Raw genomic sequence first — 22798 nt, forward strand, 5'->3', positions numbered from 1 at the left:
AACAGTACCGGTCTGCACAGTTTGGGAGAAGTGTCAACTACCGCACAGAACAAAGCTCTTCCTCAAAGGAGATTTCAAGTTGAACTGAGAAATAGTAAAGATCGCATACAAAAGCCATGCAGAAGGTTCAGGTTTTGATGTTATCTACCAGCTGACAGAATGCAGCAGAGGTCTCTGAAAAGCTCGAGGTGGAAGCAGTGGTTTTCCTACGGAATTTGGAAGGCACTGCTTGTGACTGATCTGCTGACATAGGAACTGAGTTCCTGGAAGAGGAGGCAGTGTAAGGAAGACACAAAGATGAAACCTTCGTAAGAGGAAAGGCAGAGCTGTAGGAACTGACAGTATTTGCCCAGATAAAAGCCTGCAGAGACATACACATATATATATATGTATATATTTACACACACATCCATATATATGTATGCACCGATGCAAAATAAAATGTTACAATCGCCTTCCCAACACAGTTGTTGTATTAGATCAATGCTCCTGTACTGAGTCTTAGGACAAAAAGTGGTGATTATAGAAACTCCAGTGTGGCAGCAGTCTGCAAATACAGATTTGGCAAAGGCAAAATCCTAAATATGTGTATGTATACATGGTGGAATTGTGCCAGCCTAGGTCCAAAACAGATAAACCCAAGGATTTTCAATCCAGCTTGGTGATTAAAAGTATTAGCAATTGTTTTTCCCAATGCAGTTCTAGTCCTGGGTTAGCCCAACACTTCAGAGCACTTTACCTGCACCTGAGCTTTTTGAGAAACAAGCTACAAGTTTTTCTCTATAGGTCATTGTTTTTCTATTTTTCTTCTGTTGTATGTCTATGCAAATTTGGTCCTATTAAAGCACTAAATAAAAGGATTCATGACTTTTCCCCCATGGTTTTTAAAATTGTTTAGATATGCTAATCAGCTTTTTTGCCTAACAGCCTCTAGAAAGGTTGTTTCTGTAATTAAAGTGATTAAGAGAGATACTTAATAATTAAGCATATTTTTATTTATTGAACTGCATGGGTAGATTAAATTTTAACATCTATAGCTCTACGTAGGGATTTCATGAAATATTTAACGTCGCATATAGTGCCAGTTATTCTAGGCATCATTCTTTTGCCCCAATTTTAATGAACTATGATTATACTACTATCTCAGCCAAAACAATTTTCTGCTTTTCTCCTTGTTTCTGGCAAAATTACCTGAAAGTATTTAATTCAGAACCCTCCAGACAAGGTAACTCTCTGAGTCTTCACCCACAAACCCACACATAGCTTCAGGATGAATGCCCCTTTAAGCAATTCTTGGGGACGAGTAAAGCAGACTGCAGGGTGTAAACTCTGGGGTCTCTTTTCCACTTAAAAGCCTCAATCTAAATCACATTTGAGTACATACTGATCTTTGTATTTGTAATCAATCACACTGACTTCCATAACATGGTCTGCATTATACATACCTTGTCCTCTTTCTCCTCCCTAACTGTCCTCTGCTGGGTATCTCAGGAAACATGTTTCTGGGACAGATGGACAGTCCATCTGATTTAGTTTTCTACCTTCTTAGATCTACACAGATATGGATGTGCTGGATTGGGAACTCTGGTCTTTTTTATTTTCTCCTTTCTTTTTTCCCATCCTTAATTTTCAAGTGCACTTCATTGCATGAGAGTTTTATATAAGGTTTGCAATCAGAGTGAACACACTCGCTCATGCCTAAAATACTGAAGAAGAAATCATAAAGAGAAATTTTTGCATCAAGTCAGCTATTGCTGCAATTCACTGATTGCAAAACCTAATGTTGAAACTCAGACTGACTTCAGGACTTTCATATCTTTTGTGGAATGTGGCCCAGTTTTTAAATTTTCACTCTTAAGTATTTTACAGCTCTCTACACATAAATAATTTCTGCACTTTGTAAGAATAATGTACTCTTTGCTCATTAGTGGCCTTTAGGGAGGTTGCTAGACCAGTGTGTTTTACACAAGCAGTTTATTTGTTAACAAATGATCTCAGTGCGAATGTCGGTTTTAAGGAGCTATTTGAGTATTTAGAGTTAAGGAGGCTATTTGCCCACGTGAAAAAGCACATTAGTGTCAGGAAAAAGAATTTATCTTCTGTGTGCTTCAAGGGCTCTTGGATATAAAAACAAAAAAGATCTGCAGTATCTTTAAGAGTGAATAAAGAGACACAGAGATTTAAAATAATTACAAATTATTTTTTTAATTAGATTTTGAGTACAAATTAAATGAAGACTAATTTTATGATATCATTTTATGAAATTATGTGGTCAAACACATGGAATCGTGAGTTGAGTGCATAGATCACAACGGGGATGGCCCATCAAGAATAGAGAGTTCCAGAAATATCCAGTGCAACAAATGCTTCTAACCTTTGTCTTTTTCAAGTTATAAGTATTGATTTGACCACCAAAAAAGATGATTCTCACACATGATTGTGAGCACTTTCTATTAATCCAGTGAAGAACTCTGAACGTATGCACAAATATAAAACTGTGTGTAACAATTAATCATAAAGATCATCCAGGTGTATGGGAGGCACTGAACATTTGGGTGTGGGGCAAACAGTTAACAAGAAAGTTCAAACTCAGTAAAACTCCATCTTAGTCCCATCTATGTTTTTGCATAACACTTCAGTGTTTGCGTGAGCCAGACTGAATTCAATGGGATTAGATAATAAGTTCTAGTATCTTGCTGAATCAGAACAGAGATTTAAATTCAAAGATAAATATTTAATGTAATATAATGAGATTCTTAATAAGTAGAAGAGAAAGGAAAGCTACTAACTGCAGAAATCAGATTTCAAACGGAGGAGCAGATTTGCAAGTCCTGCCATGGGCTTCACTCGCAATATCATCATTAAAACCTGTAATAGTACAAGATCTTTTGGGAAGTATTTTAACCTTTAGCATTGTGTGCATGTAACAGCATTTATCCTTACAAACAAGCTATTTACAATCCTGTTCCAGCCCTTTTTCCTTTGCCAGAGACAGCAATCATTTCAGAATGAAAGATGAGCTATACTCATGGCTAGTTGGTTGTATTCCAGCTGGTAAAACAAATCATTAAGAGCAAAGGACCAACCATTTTAATAAACTGTGTGCATTGTTGTTATTGTGACTTATGGCTTTGCTCTGCAGAGTAGGAAGCTATAAAACAGCATAAAAGGGAAATCAATTCTTCTACTGCATGGTTAAGTGTTAAACATACATCTACATATATAAATATATATAATACCTACATATTAAATGCATACCTATACATTTACACCCTCATGAGTAAAACCCTCATCATGTATACATATATATAGGTGTGTGTCTGGGCATACGGTTCTAGGTGCTTACATGTGAGATTCACGGCACACCTGCACCTGTCTAGGGAAAAGTACTTGTTTTATCTATAGACAGTAGTTTTCACAGATGTTTCCAGATTATAATATTGAAAACAGACTTGTCAGTTTGCATGTATATGTGCTGAGGGCACATCCCAGTGCTATTTGGGTGCTGGTTCTCACCTATACAAGGCAGCTGTGTTGCGCTGTGCAGCTCACAGGCACAGTCTCCCTGCTCTTACTTATCCATCCTGCAGAGCTCCTCCCTGTCCACATCCCTCTGTTTCCTTTTGCTGGAAGCCAGGATGTGTGAACGGGAAGGCAGAAGAGGTAGGTCAGGTTCTGACTTGTAGTCAGGATGTGGCCAGACCTTACGCTGGGACACGGGAAAGGAAACATTCCCTGATTCCCCAGTTCAGCCATAGGCTTCTCTGGCTTACAAAGCTCCAAGCTGAGCAGGGGGCAGTTTTGTGATACAAACGAAAAATATTTGGGGAACAATTGCCATGGAGAACAAGACACATTCCAGATTACTACTATATAACTTACAGAGTTTCATGGCTTTTATAAGATTCTGGTTCACAGGTTTGATATTTCAACTTATGAATGACTTTGTCTTCCCTCCTATCTGGGTATCAACCAGCAAAGACCCTGCCACCTAAAACCAGCATTCTTTTGATGGGGTCTCCACCAGGCTCCAAAACAAAAGGGTGCCCAAAACCACTGAGCAGAGTTGGTGAAGCTTAGAAGTCCCAAGCCAGCCATAGTGCACAGAGTGTTAGGTATAACCTCATCTGCCTTAAGTATACTTGCTAACTCATTGTTCAAAACATGTAGAGGGAATACACACATTTGGTAGTGATCACCTGATTTTTCAGGACCCTGGCTAGGCTAATATTGCTGGTCATCAAGAACCACTTGAGTTGACTTCTGATCCAGAGAACTCCATACTGAGGTAAAGAATAAATATGGAACGACACAGAAGCAGGTTGTTTTATTAAACACTTCGGTGTCCAATGATTTTTCATCATTTTCATCTGTTTCTCTATGCTACAAAGAGGTGGAGTAGACTTGCTCAATTTCAAGGTAAAATAATACCAGTGATACAATTCTTAATATAAAAACAAGTTTGTGAAAACACTTAAATGGAAATATGTATTTCTTATGTACTGCTTCATGAGGTCATCTTTAAACATTCATGAGTCATTTATCTTAAAATAAATTCTTCTCCATGCAGCTGTAGGCTTATTTTAACCAAATATTGTCACTGATAAGTTGTTAATGTGTTTCCCTTTCCAGTATTCTAACTAAATTTTAGAGCCTAATTGTTTAAAACTAACCAATGTTTCTCCTTTATGTTCCCTTGCTGCTGTTGCTTAGCCACTGATTATATCACATATAAACTTTGTCTTCCCTCTTATGACAAATGTTGATATAGCCTGAAACAATTCCACCATATAGATAAAGTATTAAGCCTTTTGTGTAGGGGAACAGCTCTTCCGTTTCCCATACCACTATCAGATTGGCCTATTCCTACAGGACTGCAGCATTTCCACAATCAGGATAATAATCAAAGTCTATTTCTCATTCTCTGCATCTTGCTGATGAGAGAATGAATCGTATTCTTTCACGCTTAACCACGCAGAACGGCACTATTCATTTCACTGTTTCAGGAATCTCTGAACCATACAGATAAATGGGCTTTTGGATGAGCAGGGATTATTCCACTATATCAAGGGATGTGAGGCAGCACTTAATTTGGAGCATTAATTACGTAGGGATGCATTATGTTACGCTGCCATGTGCAGAAACCTAGATTATGAGAAGATTTGGCTTGATCGACAGAACTAAGTAGAGTATATAAAAGAAAATTTTGGATTTTGAGTGTATATATTTGAGTCTCTCAATATATTACTTGCTAATCCACATCCTCCCAAATTACAAATCAATTTGAATGTTTCTAATTACAGAAGTATTTTAAGTAACAGCTATAGTATTGTTTTTTCCTAAGTACAAAAAAAGTAAGTGTTTTGGTATATAAGTGTAGTAAAAGTACTTAGCATTCAAAATCCGTGCTATGGGAATGCAAAAAGCATTGCAAACAACAGTTTTTACTTTCTTCCAACTATTTTATTTGATGTAAACACATTAATTCTGAGATCCAAAGAAAAGCACTCCATTTTCCTTGGTTAGGATTGAAATCAGCCAGTTCTGCCTAGCTGAGATAATTGATGGGTACAAACTATAACGTTTCAGGTAAGAGCACTGCTGTCTTTGTGGTGTCATATTTTAACCTTACGAAAGACATGCCTCTGTGCAGATTATGACACCGGCTCTAAACAGCCCTTCAGTTCAGTGGGTCCCTCTCTTTTCACTTCTGGCTGGTCTTAACCTGGAAATAGAAATCCTGCTCCAGTATTTGAAACACCACTGGAGCAGTTAAGGATCTGTGCCACATTTCAGATTTTTACTGAATTTGAAACTCTTTTCTTTTAAACTGTATATACAGAACATTTGCTTTATCAGTTTGTATATGCTCATACCTCTCAAGGCTGCAACTGAACAAAGAAAGAGCTCCTGTGTAGAAGCTGGAGATCATTCTGCGTGAAGGTTTGCTCCTCCTAATTACTTTTCCTCTTTGTAGAGACTATAAGTTTTTATTTCCAGTTTGCTGGATTCAAATTGTGCAAGTATAAAGAAAAGGTCCTCACTTGACATTTTGATCAGAAAGCACTGACCACGTTCAATCGACTTGCCCATGAGAATATATTTATTGTGTCATAACTTGGGAGCATGTGCAGGTCAAACACATGCCAGAAAGGTGACATTTCCCTGGGTAAAGAAATTCTGGCCTTTGTTCAGGCCTAATCCATAGCTCATGCAACCTTAGCTGTGCTGATTAGCATCAACAGGCATTTTCTGCAGCACAATAGAACTGAATGATGCTGATGATTTCATTTAAAAAATGACTGGCCGTTATTTTTTGTACTGATTGGGGTGTGCTATATTGAGAGAAGAATCCTGATTTGGGATGAATATATCCATACAGGAGGGACTATGCCACTAGCTATTTCATTTTCTTAAAAAACACACCTTAAGCAATAAAATAAAAAAATCTGTGTGCATAAACCATCCCTTTTTATTCCTTTCCCTATTTTGAAGTATATTAATTCTCTGAAATATTGCTAGTAATTATTAAATTACTGGATAATCATTGAGGAATTAACAGCTCGCTCACAATAAAATATTAATTTTCTCAGACTCACTAAGTTTGACCATCAAATTCTTACAGAAATTGTATCAAGGCAGTATTTTCTCTTTTTGTTTTTGGGAAGGCATCTCATTACCATGCAAATGGAACTGCCTCTGAGCAGACTAATTGGTATATGCGACATGTAACGCACACACCACATATGAAGTCACTTCACAATTTATACAGACGGTCTAATTCAAATTTGACTGGAAATACCATTGGGTTTTTTTTAAGATCTGGTATATATATATGGCAAAGTGATGGTTGGATGTCTATCACATGTGCAAAGATTAGAAAGAATAATTGTGTAAGATACTATGCCTCACCAACAAAGAAAGAACATTTAAAGGAAATGCACTCGGTGATTAGATTAATAATGGGCAATTAATCTGATAGAAGCAGGCAGCCTATTTGAAAGCAACAGAAGTACATAATGTAATCAAAACATATTTGGCCCAATTACTTGCATTTGTTTGTTTATTGAAAGGTAAGTTGTATGCATGCATTATCACTATCTTTTAATGTTTATTTCAGAAGAGACAGTAATATTCCAGGAGAACACTGAAAAAGACCACACATTTACTTCTAAGAACAGACACGGTCCCTAAGCAGTTTAAGCAATGACAAATTCAGTCTCAAACACAACATCTCAGGAACACTTTGCTGTAGGATGGGATAGAACCAGACTCCCAAGCTTATCAGAAAGTATGCTATCAGTGTCAGCAAAGCAGGATTCAAGTCTAACACACATGAAAAATCCACTCTCACATGCAATTTTAGCACATGAATACAAACCTGAAACTCCATACACATGTGAGCCAAAGAGCCAAGAATCAGGCCTTTCAAACTCACTGTAACTCTCCAAAGCCTGTTCAGGTAGGCTAATATTTCTGATGGGTAGTCATTTCTATTAAGCGACTAAACACGGAGCTACTGCAGCTGGAAGAGCGCAGTCATCGATTTCACACTGCGAGAACATTATCAAATGTGGTTATTTACCTGTCATAGTCTTGGCAAATCTCCCCAACAGCTACCAATGCTTTCAAGTACTCGTTGGGTTGATAGGGGTGGATGTAGTGCAGTGAGCAGCTATTCCTAGGGTCACCATTTGATGCGGTGAAATCTATAGCTACCTGGAAAGGAAGAAAAGTCATTGTGTTGCGGAGCACTTCTGGGCGTAAGTATATCCACACCAACCATACACCTTTACCAGAAACAGTTTTCTGTAGAGACCGCAGCCTTAAAACAAAGGTCATTTTACAGCATACTTCATCAAAATGGAATTAGGAGTACTGATAAATATGTCTAAAAGTAAATCACAGCTTATGAAATAAGAGATAATTAAACCAAAATGGCTCATTAGGGGAAAAAAAAAACCCAACCCCCAAACCCCTGTATTATTATTTTATGTGGAAAATTATATTCTAATACAAATGAATCAAATTAACTATCTCTATGTTCTCAGACTTAATTAAATTATTACAGTTCAGGTCATGTTCAGGACATAAAAGCTTTGCAGCAAAAACATCCTGAGACAGTTTAAAGTCCTAATAAAATTATAAATTAAAACTCCCGTTAGGGTAGGGACATTTCTTAGCTATTTTAAACCTTACCGTGACTGTAGACAGTAGTTTTCTGTCTTCAAAATGCCCGAGCATTAAATAATTAACGCTCCCAGTTTTATAGATGTTGGCAAGCTTATAGGTAAGCTGCAGGTAAAAATAAAACTTGAGTCCTGCATAGATTTTCTGTGTTGGGAAGGCTTAGAGAAGCTAGTGGGAAGCATTCAATGCAAAGGCAAATATTAATGAATTCTCTTAAAATTCATTTATCTCTTCTAAAAATGCTCTTTATACTTCTCACTCTGGCACGCATCTTCCTGTGATGTGACTGTCAAGGACCAGAAAGCCCTCTTCTGAATTTGCAATGCTGTTATCTAGGAATTCCTAAAAGGAGCAACAAGAAACCCAAAGGGTGTCATAGAGTGAACAAAGCCATTTACAAACTTCCTTATGATTTTGTCCAATGACCTCTTCCTCCGAAATTCCTGTTATACCTGAATATTCAATAGACAGATGCACAGAGTTCAGTTTTCAATTTTACGCTGCAGTTGACAGGTAAGGGCCTTGCTGAAGGTTGCAAAAAGAACTTTGAAGTCCCAGCTTGCCTCTGCGAATGTGCAGTTTCCCAGCTGGAACCTCTGCTTGGCACAGGGAAGACTATTTTATGCAGCTATAAAATGAACATGAAACATGACATTTTTATTCTCCCTTAAATAAATGACACAGTCCTCCTGAAACTTGTTCTTTGTTACTAAAAACTAAAGGGAAAAATCATACTGGGTCAATCCAATGTGGCTTTTCCCCACTGATGCTGATTTTCCATGTCTAACTTTTAGCTGGAGAAAAATATTTTTCACTGGGATCTAGTTAGCTTGGAAATCCCTCCATTGCCTTGATCAACTATGAACCCCCAGCACCTCACCACATTTCAGACAGGAGGTATGAGCTTGATTTGGCTTGCAAATAAAGTAATCTTTTACCTCTGCTTCCCTACTCACTGTTCATGCACCTAACAGTGAGCCTGTTTTCCACACAGATCTTTTCCGAATATGATAACCTCATGTAACCAGAATAAATCAATGGGAAACCTCTCATGTTCTCACTTGCATGCATGTACATAACTGAGGAAAAAAGAAACATCATTATAGGTTTGTGAAACCTATAATAAATCCACAGATACTTGTATGGATTATCTTAGATTTGGGACAATCATTTTTTTTTTTTTATTTTAGCCAAGATGTGTATATTTTCTTAAAAACATGTTTATTTTCTCCGATATTAACTTTCATTTTTTGTTCTGATTATAGAAAGTGCGAAAATGTCACTGTATGACAGAGAAACAAAGGGAATTCCTGTAAAATCGTTAAAAGTAGATGTTTTTACTGATAATCTCAAAACAGACATTAACAACACTCAAGTGACACATCAGAGAGAACTGGACAAGTCTCCCTTCATGGGTGTTACCCATGGCTAAATGCTATTTAACCAAAGACAAGAGCACAGTGTAGGAATAATTAGTGGGTTTCATGAGTTTAGAAAAAAGTCCTTGGCTAGTGTTTGGGAAAGAAAAAATCCCTCCCCAGCACAAGCTTCCTTTTTGGAAATGGCCTTGTATTAGAGATATGCTTATAAAAAAAAAGATATCCTAATTTCCTATGTTGAAGTCTTTATGAATATTTGTACTTGGAGGCAGTGCGCTTGACTTTGATCCAAATCTCTGTCTGACTTCCAAGAGGAGGACTTTTCAGAAAGATGACTGCTATTACTTGCCACAGTTCCCAAACCATGATGCAGGGCTCTGCTGTTTCAGTGTTACCCAGCAGTACCAAGGTCTACGTGCCAACACATCGGATAAGGACTTGTAAAACGGAGTTAGCATATCACAGAAGTTAGGCTAATATCACAGCTGAGCTAATCTTGTGGGCGGCAAAGTAGGAATCTTACTTACAGTGCGTACATGTGGGTTTTATCAGTGTATCTTTAAATGTATCAGTTCCAATGTACCAGCCATCTTCCCACAGCAAAACAAGAACATAACATTGCAATAACTCCACTCTTAGAGCTTTTTTCCTCAGCCTTATGAAAAGGTGATTTCCATTGCACTGAAGACATCCTCCATAGCTTGGACCTGCTAGATCTGTCAGCAATGAATCAGCCTGCCCAGTAGCATGACCCGTCTGAGAGAGAATCTATCCAATATATCTTTCTATTACAGTTCCTTTTATGCATGTTACACATCCTTTCTGCTGTATTTCCTAAAGTGATGAAGATGTCTTCTGACTACAGACCCATTTGCACTGTCAACTTCTGAACGCTTCTTCTGCAGCGGGGAACACTGTCTGATAAGAGATACAGCCTTTTGCAATAAGCAGTGCATAAAAATAGCGCTCTGGAATCAGCACTATTGATCTTTATAGGTGAAAGCTTCTTAATAAATGGTTTTAAAGTGAAGGAAAAGTTTAGTTTTGTATCTTTTTTTTTTCAGAGACACTAACTACAAACTATGTTCCTACAATAGATGTACAAAGTATCCCAAGAACACACAGCACGACGTTACCAAAGCCTTCATTAGTGCCTTAAATTAGCAGGTACATCATACTACAGCTTTTTGTTACCAAATGTATGCTTAGCATACAGCTTCCCTCCCTCAGCAAGCGCCTTTTCAGGTCGCAGTTGTATTGTACCGCCTGCACACAGCATGCAGACAATAGCAATGTCATTACTATTAAGACAACAACAACAATACATGTACCAGGAGAGTTTCAAAAGATTCCAGACCCATTCCAGTTAACAGAAATCTGGGAAGGTGGAAGGAATAGGCCCCCTCTGTTTCAGTGGTCTGCACTAACCAGCTTAGGACTGTGTGCAAGGGAGATGACACGATGTGTGCCGAAAGCAAGGGAGCATTGGGTATCTGCCCTGTGGGCTGCGCCCTTTTGCTTCAGTGCCCACTGGAGAATCTCTGATGCGCTTCTGGAAACAGCAACACATCTCACAATCTCTGCTATCATCACTGGGGACGAGCGCAACTGAGGCAGGAGGAAGTGTTCGGGGAGCCAGCTCGCAATGATCTTTAAGCAGCACCACTAAGTTATGCATGAACAGAACTATAGGCACAGGGGCATCCACAGTGGCTTCCCTGAGGCCATGTAGGTTGAAAACTGATAGTGGTGAGTTTACACAATAATATAGCTGGAGGATTTACCATTGAGGTCAGCAATAATTCAGGGATCTCTGTGGTTCACAGTAAAATGGATCTTTCATTTCCTTTATGTCCTCACTGCCCGTCCTTGCAGATGAGTTTAGCTATGTTTCCTATTATCAGTGGTTTTGTTTCATTTCAGCAAAATGAAATAGCAAAATAGTAAAATATAGTAGAATCAATACTATCCATTTTAACACATTTAAACACAGCAGTTTTCAACCTGCGGTTCACAGCCCACTAGCAGGAGGTCTGTGACAAGTGAATGAAAAGCAAGTTGCCACAACCCTTCAGTGTGCTGTGTAAGGAGTTGCTCTTCCATTAGCAAACCTTTAGGAGGAATCAAAAAGAGTTTGAAAAGCACAGCTGTAACATAATAATATGTATATCCCTAGACACCTTCTAATGGTTACAGCTCTCCTGTGCTTGAGTTAGAGTTGTGGGAAATGCATATGAACCAGTCTTTGCTTGTGCTTAAGCCCTGATTAGAAAAGGCTTTTAAATATTACTTAAAGACATTACTGTCTTACTGATGATGACCTTGAACACATTTGGTAATCTAGGTCTTCCAGTCACAGTTTTTAGGGAGGAAATGTCAGGAAAGATAAATTGAAGGGGTTTCTAGGGATTGGTGTGTTTCAGAAATGGGCATTGCAGGAATGTGGGGATAACAGAAGAAGATGGGTAAGGCGGAGAGGTAATTACACAAGATGCTTTGCTTCAGAGAAGAAAATTATAAATTTTGTTCACTACAGTAGGTATTTCCTTTATAAATCAGACACAGGGTCCTCATTTGTGGGTGTTATCCAATAACTCTGTGAGGACATCACCCAAGTGTTATCCAATAACTCTGTGAGGACATCACCTCAAAAAGCTGATTCGTACGCAAGAAGACAATCCACTACTGTCTATAGCTGCTGCTGTTGCTGGAACTCGCTGTTGGGACAGAAAAAAAAATCTTTCTTTTTTGTTAAATATTTTTGGAAAGTGAAGGCTTGACTGGAAAAAGTGAAATGGAACATTTCAGTAGCATCCAAAGTCTGATACTTGATACCTGCGAGCAGAAACAGGGCAGGGGGCTACAGGAAAACAAAACATGTCCAGAAGAAGAACATTACCTTGGAACATTAGATTTTACCCCTGTAACTGGCATGAAATTAGAAGTCACATAAACCAGACTGGAACTGGGCAACCTGGCCTAGTGGAAGGTGTCCCTGCCCATGGCAGGGGGGTTGGAAATGGATGGTCTTTAAGGTCCCTTCCAACCCAAACCAGTCTGTGATTCTATGATTCATAATCTGTACTCCTATGCTATGGGAAATACTGATATTTTATTTTATTTTTATTTTCCAGATTCAAAATAATAATTAAAAAAATCAAAACTACACAGCATTAAATGTTTCTAAAAATGATTCTTAGGAAATGTAAAATATTGTATTTCTGTTTATGGAGAGCTCCACAAATCATTTATCCCTCATTCCTTGAGCTGAATAGCTTCTGAATTACCCTAAATTACAGCTGTGTCCCCCTGTAGTGCCTTCTCACTGTTGGTAGTTATGGCTGAGGTACGAAACATCAGCATTTACCCCACACTGAGAGAGAGAGGTGACTGGCTGGACTGCTTCTCTGCCTGTGACTTTCTGTAGGGCACCATTAGAGGGGAAACAACTTGCCTTAATGGAGAACTCATTCTGGAAAGGAAGACTGGCCCATAGGATTGATCAACAGGACAGCTAATATTTCAGTAGCTAAAGGTAGGTGAGATGAAATCCCCCCACGTGACACAGTCCCAGCAAGGGAATCTATTTTAAATTCTTGCCAACAAACTGAGGCCAGGCAGCACTGTCACAGGGCTAATTCAGTTCTCCAGCTTTTGAGAGTGGGTGTAACTCAGGTGGAATGGTGGGGCTAAACCAGCATAGCTTCTCACCCTGAATGAAGTTGTCTTTACTTTTTTCAACTTGCCTGTCATTGCTGCAAAACATAAATCAGCACATGCAAAAAAAAAAATCTTACTGCATTAGCATAGTTTTATTTTCCAGGCTTAATACATTTTGCAAGAAGACCTTAATAATTTACCAAGCAATGGCACGTAAGAATCCTTTCTCTGTGAAAGTAATGAATCAGTATCTAAGGGGATTCCCTGTCTTTCAAACAAGTTAGAGAAGTAAGACACTTACTGTAAACTGTATTTGGCAGCCTCCCATGATATAATCTAAGAAAGAATGCATCTTGTGGATCTGCAGACAAGAAAGCAAGACATTCAAATTAGTTGTTTACGGCTAAAACATCAGAGAACTGCCTGAAAAAAGTAAACTGGAAGAAGGGAAGGGACCAACTGAAATAAGGTAAAGGAAGAAAGCAGTACATATAGTTTGAGATAGAAACAAAAATGTAAACCAGAGAAAATATCAAAATTCTAAGAATGCAGAAAGGAAAATTCACATAAGAAGTAGAATTAAGCCCTGCTCATTCTCAGTGGGAAGTCAGTGGAAATTTTACTATTGTTTTAGGAGGAACAAGACCGATTTTGTAGAAGTGACGGATTAAAAGGCCAACTGGCAAGCCTGTAAGTGTAAGAGTTTAGTACTGCCTACTCCATTGCAGAACAGCAGGTACAGGGCAATGAAAGAGGAGAGTTGGGGACAGTCAGCTTACTTTTGGGATTCAAGTCCTTGTCTTTACTGTTTGCAGTGGATCAGTTTCCGCTGTTATTCTACAGGCAGTTCCACTTTGTTGCCTATGTTTCCAAAATACATTAAAATACATCGTTGTGAGCTCAGTACAGAAACAGCCAAAGAGCAAAACATGTATTTACCTTGCACTGGTTAAGGATGACGATGCCTGAGTTCTTGTAATTCTTCTTCTTTGCTTTGTACTTGGGGTTGATGCATTCCCATTGGACCTGCGAAAAACAGCAGTCACGGCTTGAAGGAAAATCTATGTACAAACTGAATAATTAACAAAAATGGCACTGTCTGATTTCTACAGGTGACTAAGTCCTATCAAACAATGGTGCACACAGAGGAAAAAGTGAAAACCATTAACTATGCAGAGAGCGATCCTAATAGAAAAAGGTCCAGGGCAAACATCTGTCTTCAAACGTATATATGTGGACAGAGCACTAAGACAGAGATCCTGATTCGTGTGTTATCATCTTCCAGTCCTGTAGGTTCAGGTTCATCAGCAAGACTGAAGAACAACTGACGTCATTTAAGAGGAGAAAAATGAGGGAATTTAATACAAATGAAAATACAGGAGGGAGCAACCTGATGCATTGTATTAGCTACAAAACTGTCTAACACAGTAATGTTGGTGTTTTGTATTAAACTCATGATTGGAGAAATTCTGATCAGAGATCATCTCACCCTCTCTTGAAAGACAGCAACAGTTTCTCCTTTAAGTCCAATGACAGTGAAATGAAAAGTTAAGAAAATAGCTAAAAAGTGCATAAAGATGCAGTTAACTGATTACTGATATATTTGAAAATTATCCCTAAGAATATATTAAAACCTTTTATGAAAAATTTCTGATTAGTTTTAATTAGAAATAGTTAATTTTACAGCAAAATAGTTCTACCTTGTTACTGAAATACACTGTCTTGCTCCCATCATAACATCTCCGAGAATCTTACTGATTTCCACTTCAAACATTCTGCCCTTCTCCGGTTTCAGGCAGATTGATAAGGCCAAGATTTCAGACCCTGACCTCTAATGTCTACACTATTACTAAGGCTTCTTACTGCAGGAGTAAAATGTATGTTTGTACGTGCAAGTATCTATTGGCATTTGTAAACCCAGATTTGTATCTATAATGTGTTATGAAATATGGTTAAGAACATCACTATTTTCTTTCAGGGAGGTGTTTTCTAGTGCTGGGAGAAAACATGTGTTGTTGAGTAACATAAAGATTATATCTCCAAAGAGAACCAGGATGACCTATTATGACATTTTGAATTGAAACGTCTCTCAAGTGTTACAATATTTTACCTATAGTGAAGACCTTCCTAAGTGCTACAATACTTTGCCTATAGTGAACGCGTTTATATAGGATCTGTCTGAGCAAAATGTTTGATCACATAAGCTATTTTTACCTTCTGAACAGCCCCAGTGATTTCATTGAGCTTCAAACCATTGCCTAACAGCAATTATTTGGATGTCTCTGAAGTATTTCAAACTCAGAGCTTTTGTCAAATGTCAAAAGAAGGGAAAGCAAAACATATGGCTTTGGAGCTTTTCTGCACAGGGGAGGAGGAGTATTTTCCTCACTCTCTTACTGCAGATAGGTGAGAATAAAGAATGGGAAAAGACAAAAAAATGTTCCGACTGCAGGAAGCACATCTGCTTGCTCTCCCAGTTAGCCTACAGCTCAATTATTTGTCTTGTGAAATGAATTTTCCAACTGAGAAGACAGGCAGACACGGGCCCACATGTTCAGGGGAAATCCTCCATAAACATTTTTTTCTCTGCTCAAGAGAAGCAGTCAGGCTTAAGAAACAAAAGTCCTTCTCTCCACGTGAAGAGCGCTCTGTGACACAACACCACAGTGCAATAAGCCCGTAATTAGGAAAGCAATCTGACAGTGAGGCAAAAGCACTGCCCACTCACATCGCTGTCTGGCAAAATGGTTTAGCATACAGTTGCCTCCAAATCTACTGGAAACATTCCTACAGGGAAACTGTGCTGTCTGTGTATTATAAAGAAACTGTAATATATCAAATAGAGAAAAAAACCAGAAGTCAGGATTCATGTTTCTACCTTAGACACTGAACTACGCTGGAGAGACCTCAGTGCTTTCCCCTGAACATCCAAGGTGCACTTCCTTCATTTTATGGTCCTCCAACACAAACACTTTTCAATGTGCATATTTAAACAAGGCCTCTACTATATGAACCCTTACACTATGCACATAATTCCTCTTCTTGGGTGGAAAAGGATTATTTAATGATGAACATTATGTTCTTGTAATTGGTTTCTGGAAGAAGTTTACTCTATATAAGGGCTGAAGTGGCATAAAAACACCATGTTGGAGAAAAATCTCTGCCTGTGGCCAGCCCGTGCTAATTGTAAAATGCAACTAGGAATATTCACCTACCTTTGCAATGCATTTTGAGATCTACTGGTAACAATTCTCAGCAACTGCCTAAAGCTCATTAAAATATTCCATGTGCAAGTCACTAACATTACCATTGGCTGATGGATAATGAAGCAAAAGGAAAAAACAGACTTGCAAATTCCTAGAAAGCAGGAAAACAGAAAGAAAGAACAATTCTGCACCTATTAAATCTGTTGATGTGATAATATAAAGAAAGGAAGGGAATAGGAGAGAAGACAAGGAAGAAGACATTTCCCGATTCATAGGCTTGAAAAACTAAGAAGACTGTTTTATGTAAAACTCTTAATCTTCACTTACCCACCAAGATCCAGTCCTGACCTTGGCAATTCCCACAGTTCAAGCTGAAGATGTGACAAGCATAATTTGAAGGAAATGCCCTACACAGGCCTTGCCATATCTCCAGCTCTTCTAAAGGGAACAGAGTTCAGAACACAGCTCTATGCAGGTAAGTAATAATGAGAAACAACTTTTAAATATTTTGCTTGCACTGTGAGGCCAACCTCAATTTTCAGTCTGTTCCTACATTCCCAGTATTGATTTGGTATCTGACATTCTTTTTTATCGATTCATTTGTGTCTCTTAAATTAACTTTTCAGTTGAGAGGAAACTAATGCAAGAATCTGCAATCTGACACTGACGGTAAACATTGTGAAGTTTGGATTCATCATTCTGAAAGTCATTTAGCATTTCCTCCAAATGCCTGGCAGCTCTGGGCTATGCAAACTCTTGCCCTGTCAAACAACACAGGGGATCTGAAACAGAAAGCAACCTGGTTTTAACCATTTCCTCTTAATTTAAGTACTCTTGCAAATGTTGGTAATGAAATCCCAGACTATACTGCTTTGGTGTTTCTTTTATACCCCAAAATTTAAACGACTTTGTGGAGAATTTCTGAATGTAAAACTCCATCCAGCAATTCCTCAGAGAAAGAAATTCATAAGCTACTTACGCTGCTCCTAATCAAAACAGATGATCAGTCATTCAGATAAGGAATCTTCTCTCCTTCCTTCACACACTGCTGGTTGAACCACTAGCAAGCTGCCAGTGCTAGATTCACAACATTTATCTAAATGATGCCTCGTCTCAAACCCACATTCCCAAGAAATCTCATACTCGAGGCAAGCCATTTAAGTGAGACTGACACTCAAAACTTGGGATAATAAGTACACAGCCCAGGGGTGGAATTGAAAGTCTTAGAAGCACCATCACGTCCTGTAAGTAAGTAGGTGAGACATATCCATCTGACCATCTCAAGTGGTTTTGTAGCAGTTGATAGGGGAGGTTGAAGAATGGGTCAGAATACTCTGTGCTTTCTGGAGGGTGAACTATGTACAATTAAAAGGCAACTTCACGATATCTGTAAACTCCTCCAGAGATGAGGTGAGCTGATGAAATGATAAGCAGTAGCACTTCACAGATGACACACAGTTCTTCCTACTCCCCAGCACAAACTATGTTACTCCTACTCTTACTGCTTAATACATTTATGACAACTTGTGGAGCTGATGCCAACTCATACAGACGTTGCAGATAGGCAGAGAGGGACAGTTGTGCCATTGGTGCAGCTCCTTTAACACTGCACAGATGTGCAGCTGGTGCTTACGGAGAGTTCCTGGATCCCCTGTCAATGATGAATGTTCCTTCCTATTCTCTCTCCAGATGCTTGGGAGAGTGAAAAACCATGGTTGACAATCACTAGGGTGTTTTGATTATCTTTTGACAGAACAGTAGCAAAGTACTGTAGCTGGCCATAAAGTCTACTGCACAAAATGTATAACCAGCGTTAAGAAGTTTCACTGTGTCTCCTTAGCAATTCAAACAGGAATGTCAGACCTGAGTTCTGCTCTTTACACTGGCTTCCACAGCATCTGCGAAGAAATACCAGATTTTGGTCCTCACCTTCGATGCTCACTGTTGTAATGCTATGTGAAAGAATCCTTAAAGGCATGGGCTGAAGGATGTAGCTGGCAGTTTTATTCCTCTGACTGAAAGAAGTACTACATGGAAAACAGAACATTTTCTGGTCTGAGGCTATGAAAAAGGGTCTTCTAAGAACAAAGGACTATGTCCAACCTACTCATCTCCTCACCCACGTATAATTATATTTCTCTGATGTGGCCTTCCTTCTCAGAAATACCTAGCAATGCATCCACATGGAGGCAAAGCACCTTCCTCCTCCCCTGCTATTCCCTCAAGGTTTACTAAACTCCCTTTATTCAAAGTAAACACTCAATTGAACATGTTTTTCTTTGGGAAGAATACAAATAAAGAAGAAACTGACAAATGCTAATCATATTCCTTAATGTTGCACAAAGGGTGTTGACATAAAATATGTACTAAGATGTATTTATGGGGTCCACAGCTAATGGCATATATTGCCTTTAGCAGCGATAGTTATTCCTGGAGAATATAGAAAAAGGAGATAAGATGAGGGAGGAAGGGAGGGAGGGAAAGTGGGAAGGAGAGAGAGAGAAAGTGAAAGGGAAATTGCTCTCTGGCTCCAGCCAAGTGACATGGTCTCCCACACAATTGACCTCTCCCGTACAAAATGTGATCACACTATTTTTTCCATAATAACTCTACCATTTTCATCAGGATCTGTTCAAACTCCCTACTGCGTGTTCTTGCCCACCATGCCATTAGTGCTCACTGAAGCCTGCTTTCATCAGGTGCAATAGCTGTCTAGAATGTGCATGTTTATTTTTTGGGCAATACTTATTTGCCACTGAAATGACTATTGCCTACTATCTCACCCACTAAATCTCGGTGCTCTAGAATGGACTACAAAAGAAGAATTAGAGAAGAGTAGGGGGGAGAAGGACTGATTCTCAACCGTGGTAGCAATACAGACAACTGGCTGTACCAACAGCATCAGGTTTTGCAGGTGCAAGCCCACAGAATAACCACACAGTAACAACAGAATGAGAGCAACAAAGATGTGATAATGCCACAGTGCCTTGGGCGCATGGAGGAGGAAAGCTGCACTTCTGCAGTGAAAAGCAGATCGCAGTGATGCAGGTGAGAGGCAGGCCGCCAAATGGCAGGCCGGTAGCAAGACAAAGGTTCAGGCAGTTAAAGCATTGTACAGTATTAAAACATTCCTGGACAGCACTCTGATGCTGCAGTGTCAACCCAGAACAAGAATTGACAAATGGCTGTACTAACTTCTTATGTCTCTGAAAGAGTAACCATCCTTTTTGGCAGCTGTGGATGAAAAGAGCACACTGTTTCTCCATCACAATTAAGAACATATAGTTTATCCTTCACAGCCATTCCTGGCACCCTGGACTGCAAGTCTCTTGCCTTGGTCAACAAACTGTCTGTTTGCACAGTACTGTGATGCTTTTTTGAAGATATTTACATTGGAAATACACAGGTTTTTCTCACACTGTGCCTTTCCCAGCCACAGGTGTTTGTATACAGAACTGGAGAGTTGTCACATCACAAGCCTTGTTAATGTTATTCACTCTGGAATCTGTTTGCCTCTTAAGGTTTTATTTCCACTCAAATTGTTTGGTTAAACTTTGATCCTTTGACTTAATTTAAGAGAACAAAACAGGGTTACACTCAGGTTCTGTTCAGAAGTTATTTACAATGGGTTAACATATGACTGATATGTATTAACAGCGTTTATCACATGTGGGCAACATTTGCTAAACTCTGGGTTGCTCTAAGAACATCAGTAGAAAATAACTAGAATACTCATAAGAACTTCTTCACCTATGGAATAGCCTAACTGCTTACAACTAATTAAAGACTTCCTGTTAGCTTTCTATTAACACGTTATAAACAGAAACTTAATATAAAGCCAAATAAAGCTTATTAGGCATTTGTGTTTGGTTTTGAGATTAGCATGAAGCAGTGAATACAAATTATCATCAGATTAGAAACAACATTTTTAACAACCCCTCAGAGAATTTCTCAAAATAAACAGCTTCAGAAGTAAGTAATAATAGGAAATTACAATTTCTAGAGCTAGATATGCCAAGTCATTTATCATATTCAATAATTACCATCAACTTCAATTTGAAAAGATCAGGCTGACATAAAGAAGGGAAATTATTAATAAACTAACAATTTCATTTTCCCTTAGGACTGTAATTCATGAGATATTTAGGAAATAGATTAGTTTCCTCACGATGGGTTCAAGTTAGAGCTGGCAGCAATGAATGCAGCACAGGAGAAATGGAGAAAGATAAGGAATGGCCATCACCCAATAAAGGCTTTTAGGCGAGAAGGGAAATGCTGTGAGTAGCCAGATTCTGCACCTGCTTTGCCATAACAGCACAGCACCTCATAGAAACCTTATGCGTGGGCTCAAAGGAAATAAATCTTAGCAGAAAGAAATTATTGCAGAATGTGAACTAGAAAAAGACAAGGCTGCTTTTTGCATTTTCAGGTTATCATGTCCAGATAACAGTAAAACCTATGGGAGAGAGCAACACAGCAACCGACTTCTGGGAGATGGTGAGGCGCTGTCACTTGTTCTATTGCTCAGGATTGGCTGAGGAACACTGCCCTACAAAGTTTACATATTGAGATTGCTTGGGTGGTTCCACTTACCTGTCTTCCTTCCATAGCTCCTCGCATTTCCTTGAAAGTCGAGCTAAATTCTCCAATGAAGTCATGCTTTCCGTTAGAATCCCAGTCCCAAACTATGCACTGGGGAGACAAAAGGCAAAAGAACAAAACATCACACTTTTCTTCAGACAGAAACCGGGTTTTATTGAAAAATGCTACAGGAGGAATTATGATACACATTGGTGGAGTGTTTTATCTAGAAAGAAAGCACAAGACATTAAAAACATATTCTTGTGCAGATCAAAATGAAATGACAAACGGAATCTCAACACAGCTTGCTACTGACACTTGTGCGTTACAGTGTTGGCTGATGAAAGCAAGTTAAGGTGTTTTAGAAAGAAATGATTCCTCGACTCCAACTTCTTGCTAGGTGTAAAAATACAGGGTTAGGTGTATTTGCATCTTCATGGTCAAATAGTGTCCTGAATTAAGAGTAACTTACCTCACTGAAGTGCTTTATAAATATAAATTAATATACAAAACACTAGTTGCCAAGGGCAAACATCACCATTCTCGTTTTTACAGTCAGTGGAGGTGAGACAATAGATCATTTTCTGATATGGCTTTGAATGTAAAGACATCAGTGTTGGATGCCTCTATCTTGGCTGTTTTCCAGCATTGCTCAACAGTGACTATTCAAACCAAACCTCGCTGGTTCCTAAATTCATGTATACACATGAATATCTCAGTGAGTTTCAGCTGTGAGAATTTTATTTTACAGACACTGCTAAATACAGTTCAGCTAGCCAAGACTGAAGCGCATAGCAGTAACTACATGCTTTGCTAAATATTAATTGTAAAACTGGCCCAAAGACAGCAAAGGGGCTCACAGCTTTAAAGAACAAAATCCCAAATTCAGCCTCGTGGTCTACCTAGATAAAGATTGCATACAGTGCCAGAATTGGGAGCCTTTACTGAAAATATCCTGCTACAAAATACCTCTTTTTTCTTATTTTTTTAAGCAGAAATGCCTCCAAGGCATCTGCACTGTCACACGAGGAGTGCACTGACAGTTGGCTATCAGATGGTTTTGGGGGTAACTGCCTCCCTCCGGTTCTGTGGGGGGTGAGGACTAGATACTCCCTCCTGAGGGCCAGAGGGGTTCTGTGGGGGGTGAGGACTAGACTGGTGGAAGTAGTAGAGGAGTTCCCTGCTGAGAAAGGTGGGAATAAAACATAACTCAGGGCGGGGAGGGTGTCGCAGCAACAGTGGGTACCAGGCTTAACAACAGTAGGTTTTACGAGGCCACTTTGCCTCAGTGAGGCTCAGTGCTTTCAACCCAGCACTGGTGGTCAGACAACACAAGAGGAAGAGCAAGGCTGGCTCCTCAGTGAGTCCTCAAGCCATTTCAAGTTTGCTTTGGTCCAAAGCTGCACTTGAGGGTCATCCAAAAAGGAACTGAAATCACTGGAATCCCTTTTCACTGGACCACCAAAGCAGTGGTTTATAAATTCACTTTGAGGGGAGGGGGAAAATCAGTATAGAAAGCTTAAAATACAGCCAAAATGACTGAATTCTTGAGTGAGAATAATTCTTATTTACCTTTGCAGAAGCAACACAGGTGGTGATTTCACTAAATTCTTACCCAGGACCCCTCCAGGCAGTATACCACCACCCACATTATCATGAAGTTCCTTTTTTTTTTAATAATGACTCTAGCTTTCTTTTGAACTTTCAACACTGATCCACTTAGTCCCAGGAAGAGAATTGGTTTGGAGGGAGGGGAATTTCCCTGATCCATACAGAAGATGT

At 39.0% G+C, this 22798-nt stretch overlaps 1 protein-coding gene across 1 annotated transcript in view; it reads right to left on the bottom strand.

The window, feature by feature from the left end:
- The window catches only part of CPNE4 (copine IV), a gene marked incomplete at its 5' end in the record, with an annotated part of 53325 nt that extends 32198 nt beyond the window's left edge, over positions 1–21127 (bottom strand). Inside the window, 4 exons of the mRNA XM_010146713.1 lie at positions 7586–7719; positions 13531–13590; positions 14169–14255; positions 21029–21127. Of these exons, the coding sequence (XP_010145015.1) occupies positions 7586–7719; positions 13531–13590; positions 14169–14255; positions 21029–21127 (380 nt within the window). The remainder of the gene's footprint in view (positions 1–7585; positions 7720–13530; positions 13591–14168; positions 14256–21028) is intronic.
- Between the last annotated feature and the right edge of the window lie 1671 nt (positions 21128–22798).

Source organism: Eurypyga helias, unplaced genomic scaffold (assembly GCF_000690775.1).
Source record: "Eurypyga helias isolate BGI_N326 unplaced genomic scaffold, ASM69077v1 scaffold12722, whole genome shotgun sequence".
Classification (NCBI taxonomy): Eukaryota; Metazoa; Chordata; class Aves; order Eurypygiformes; family Eurypygidae; genus Eurypyga; species Eurypyga helias.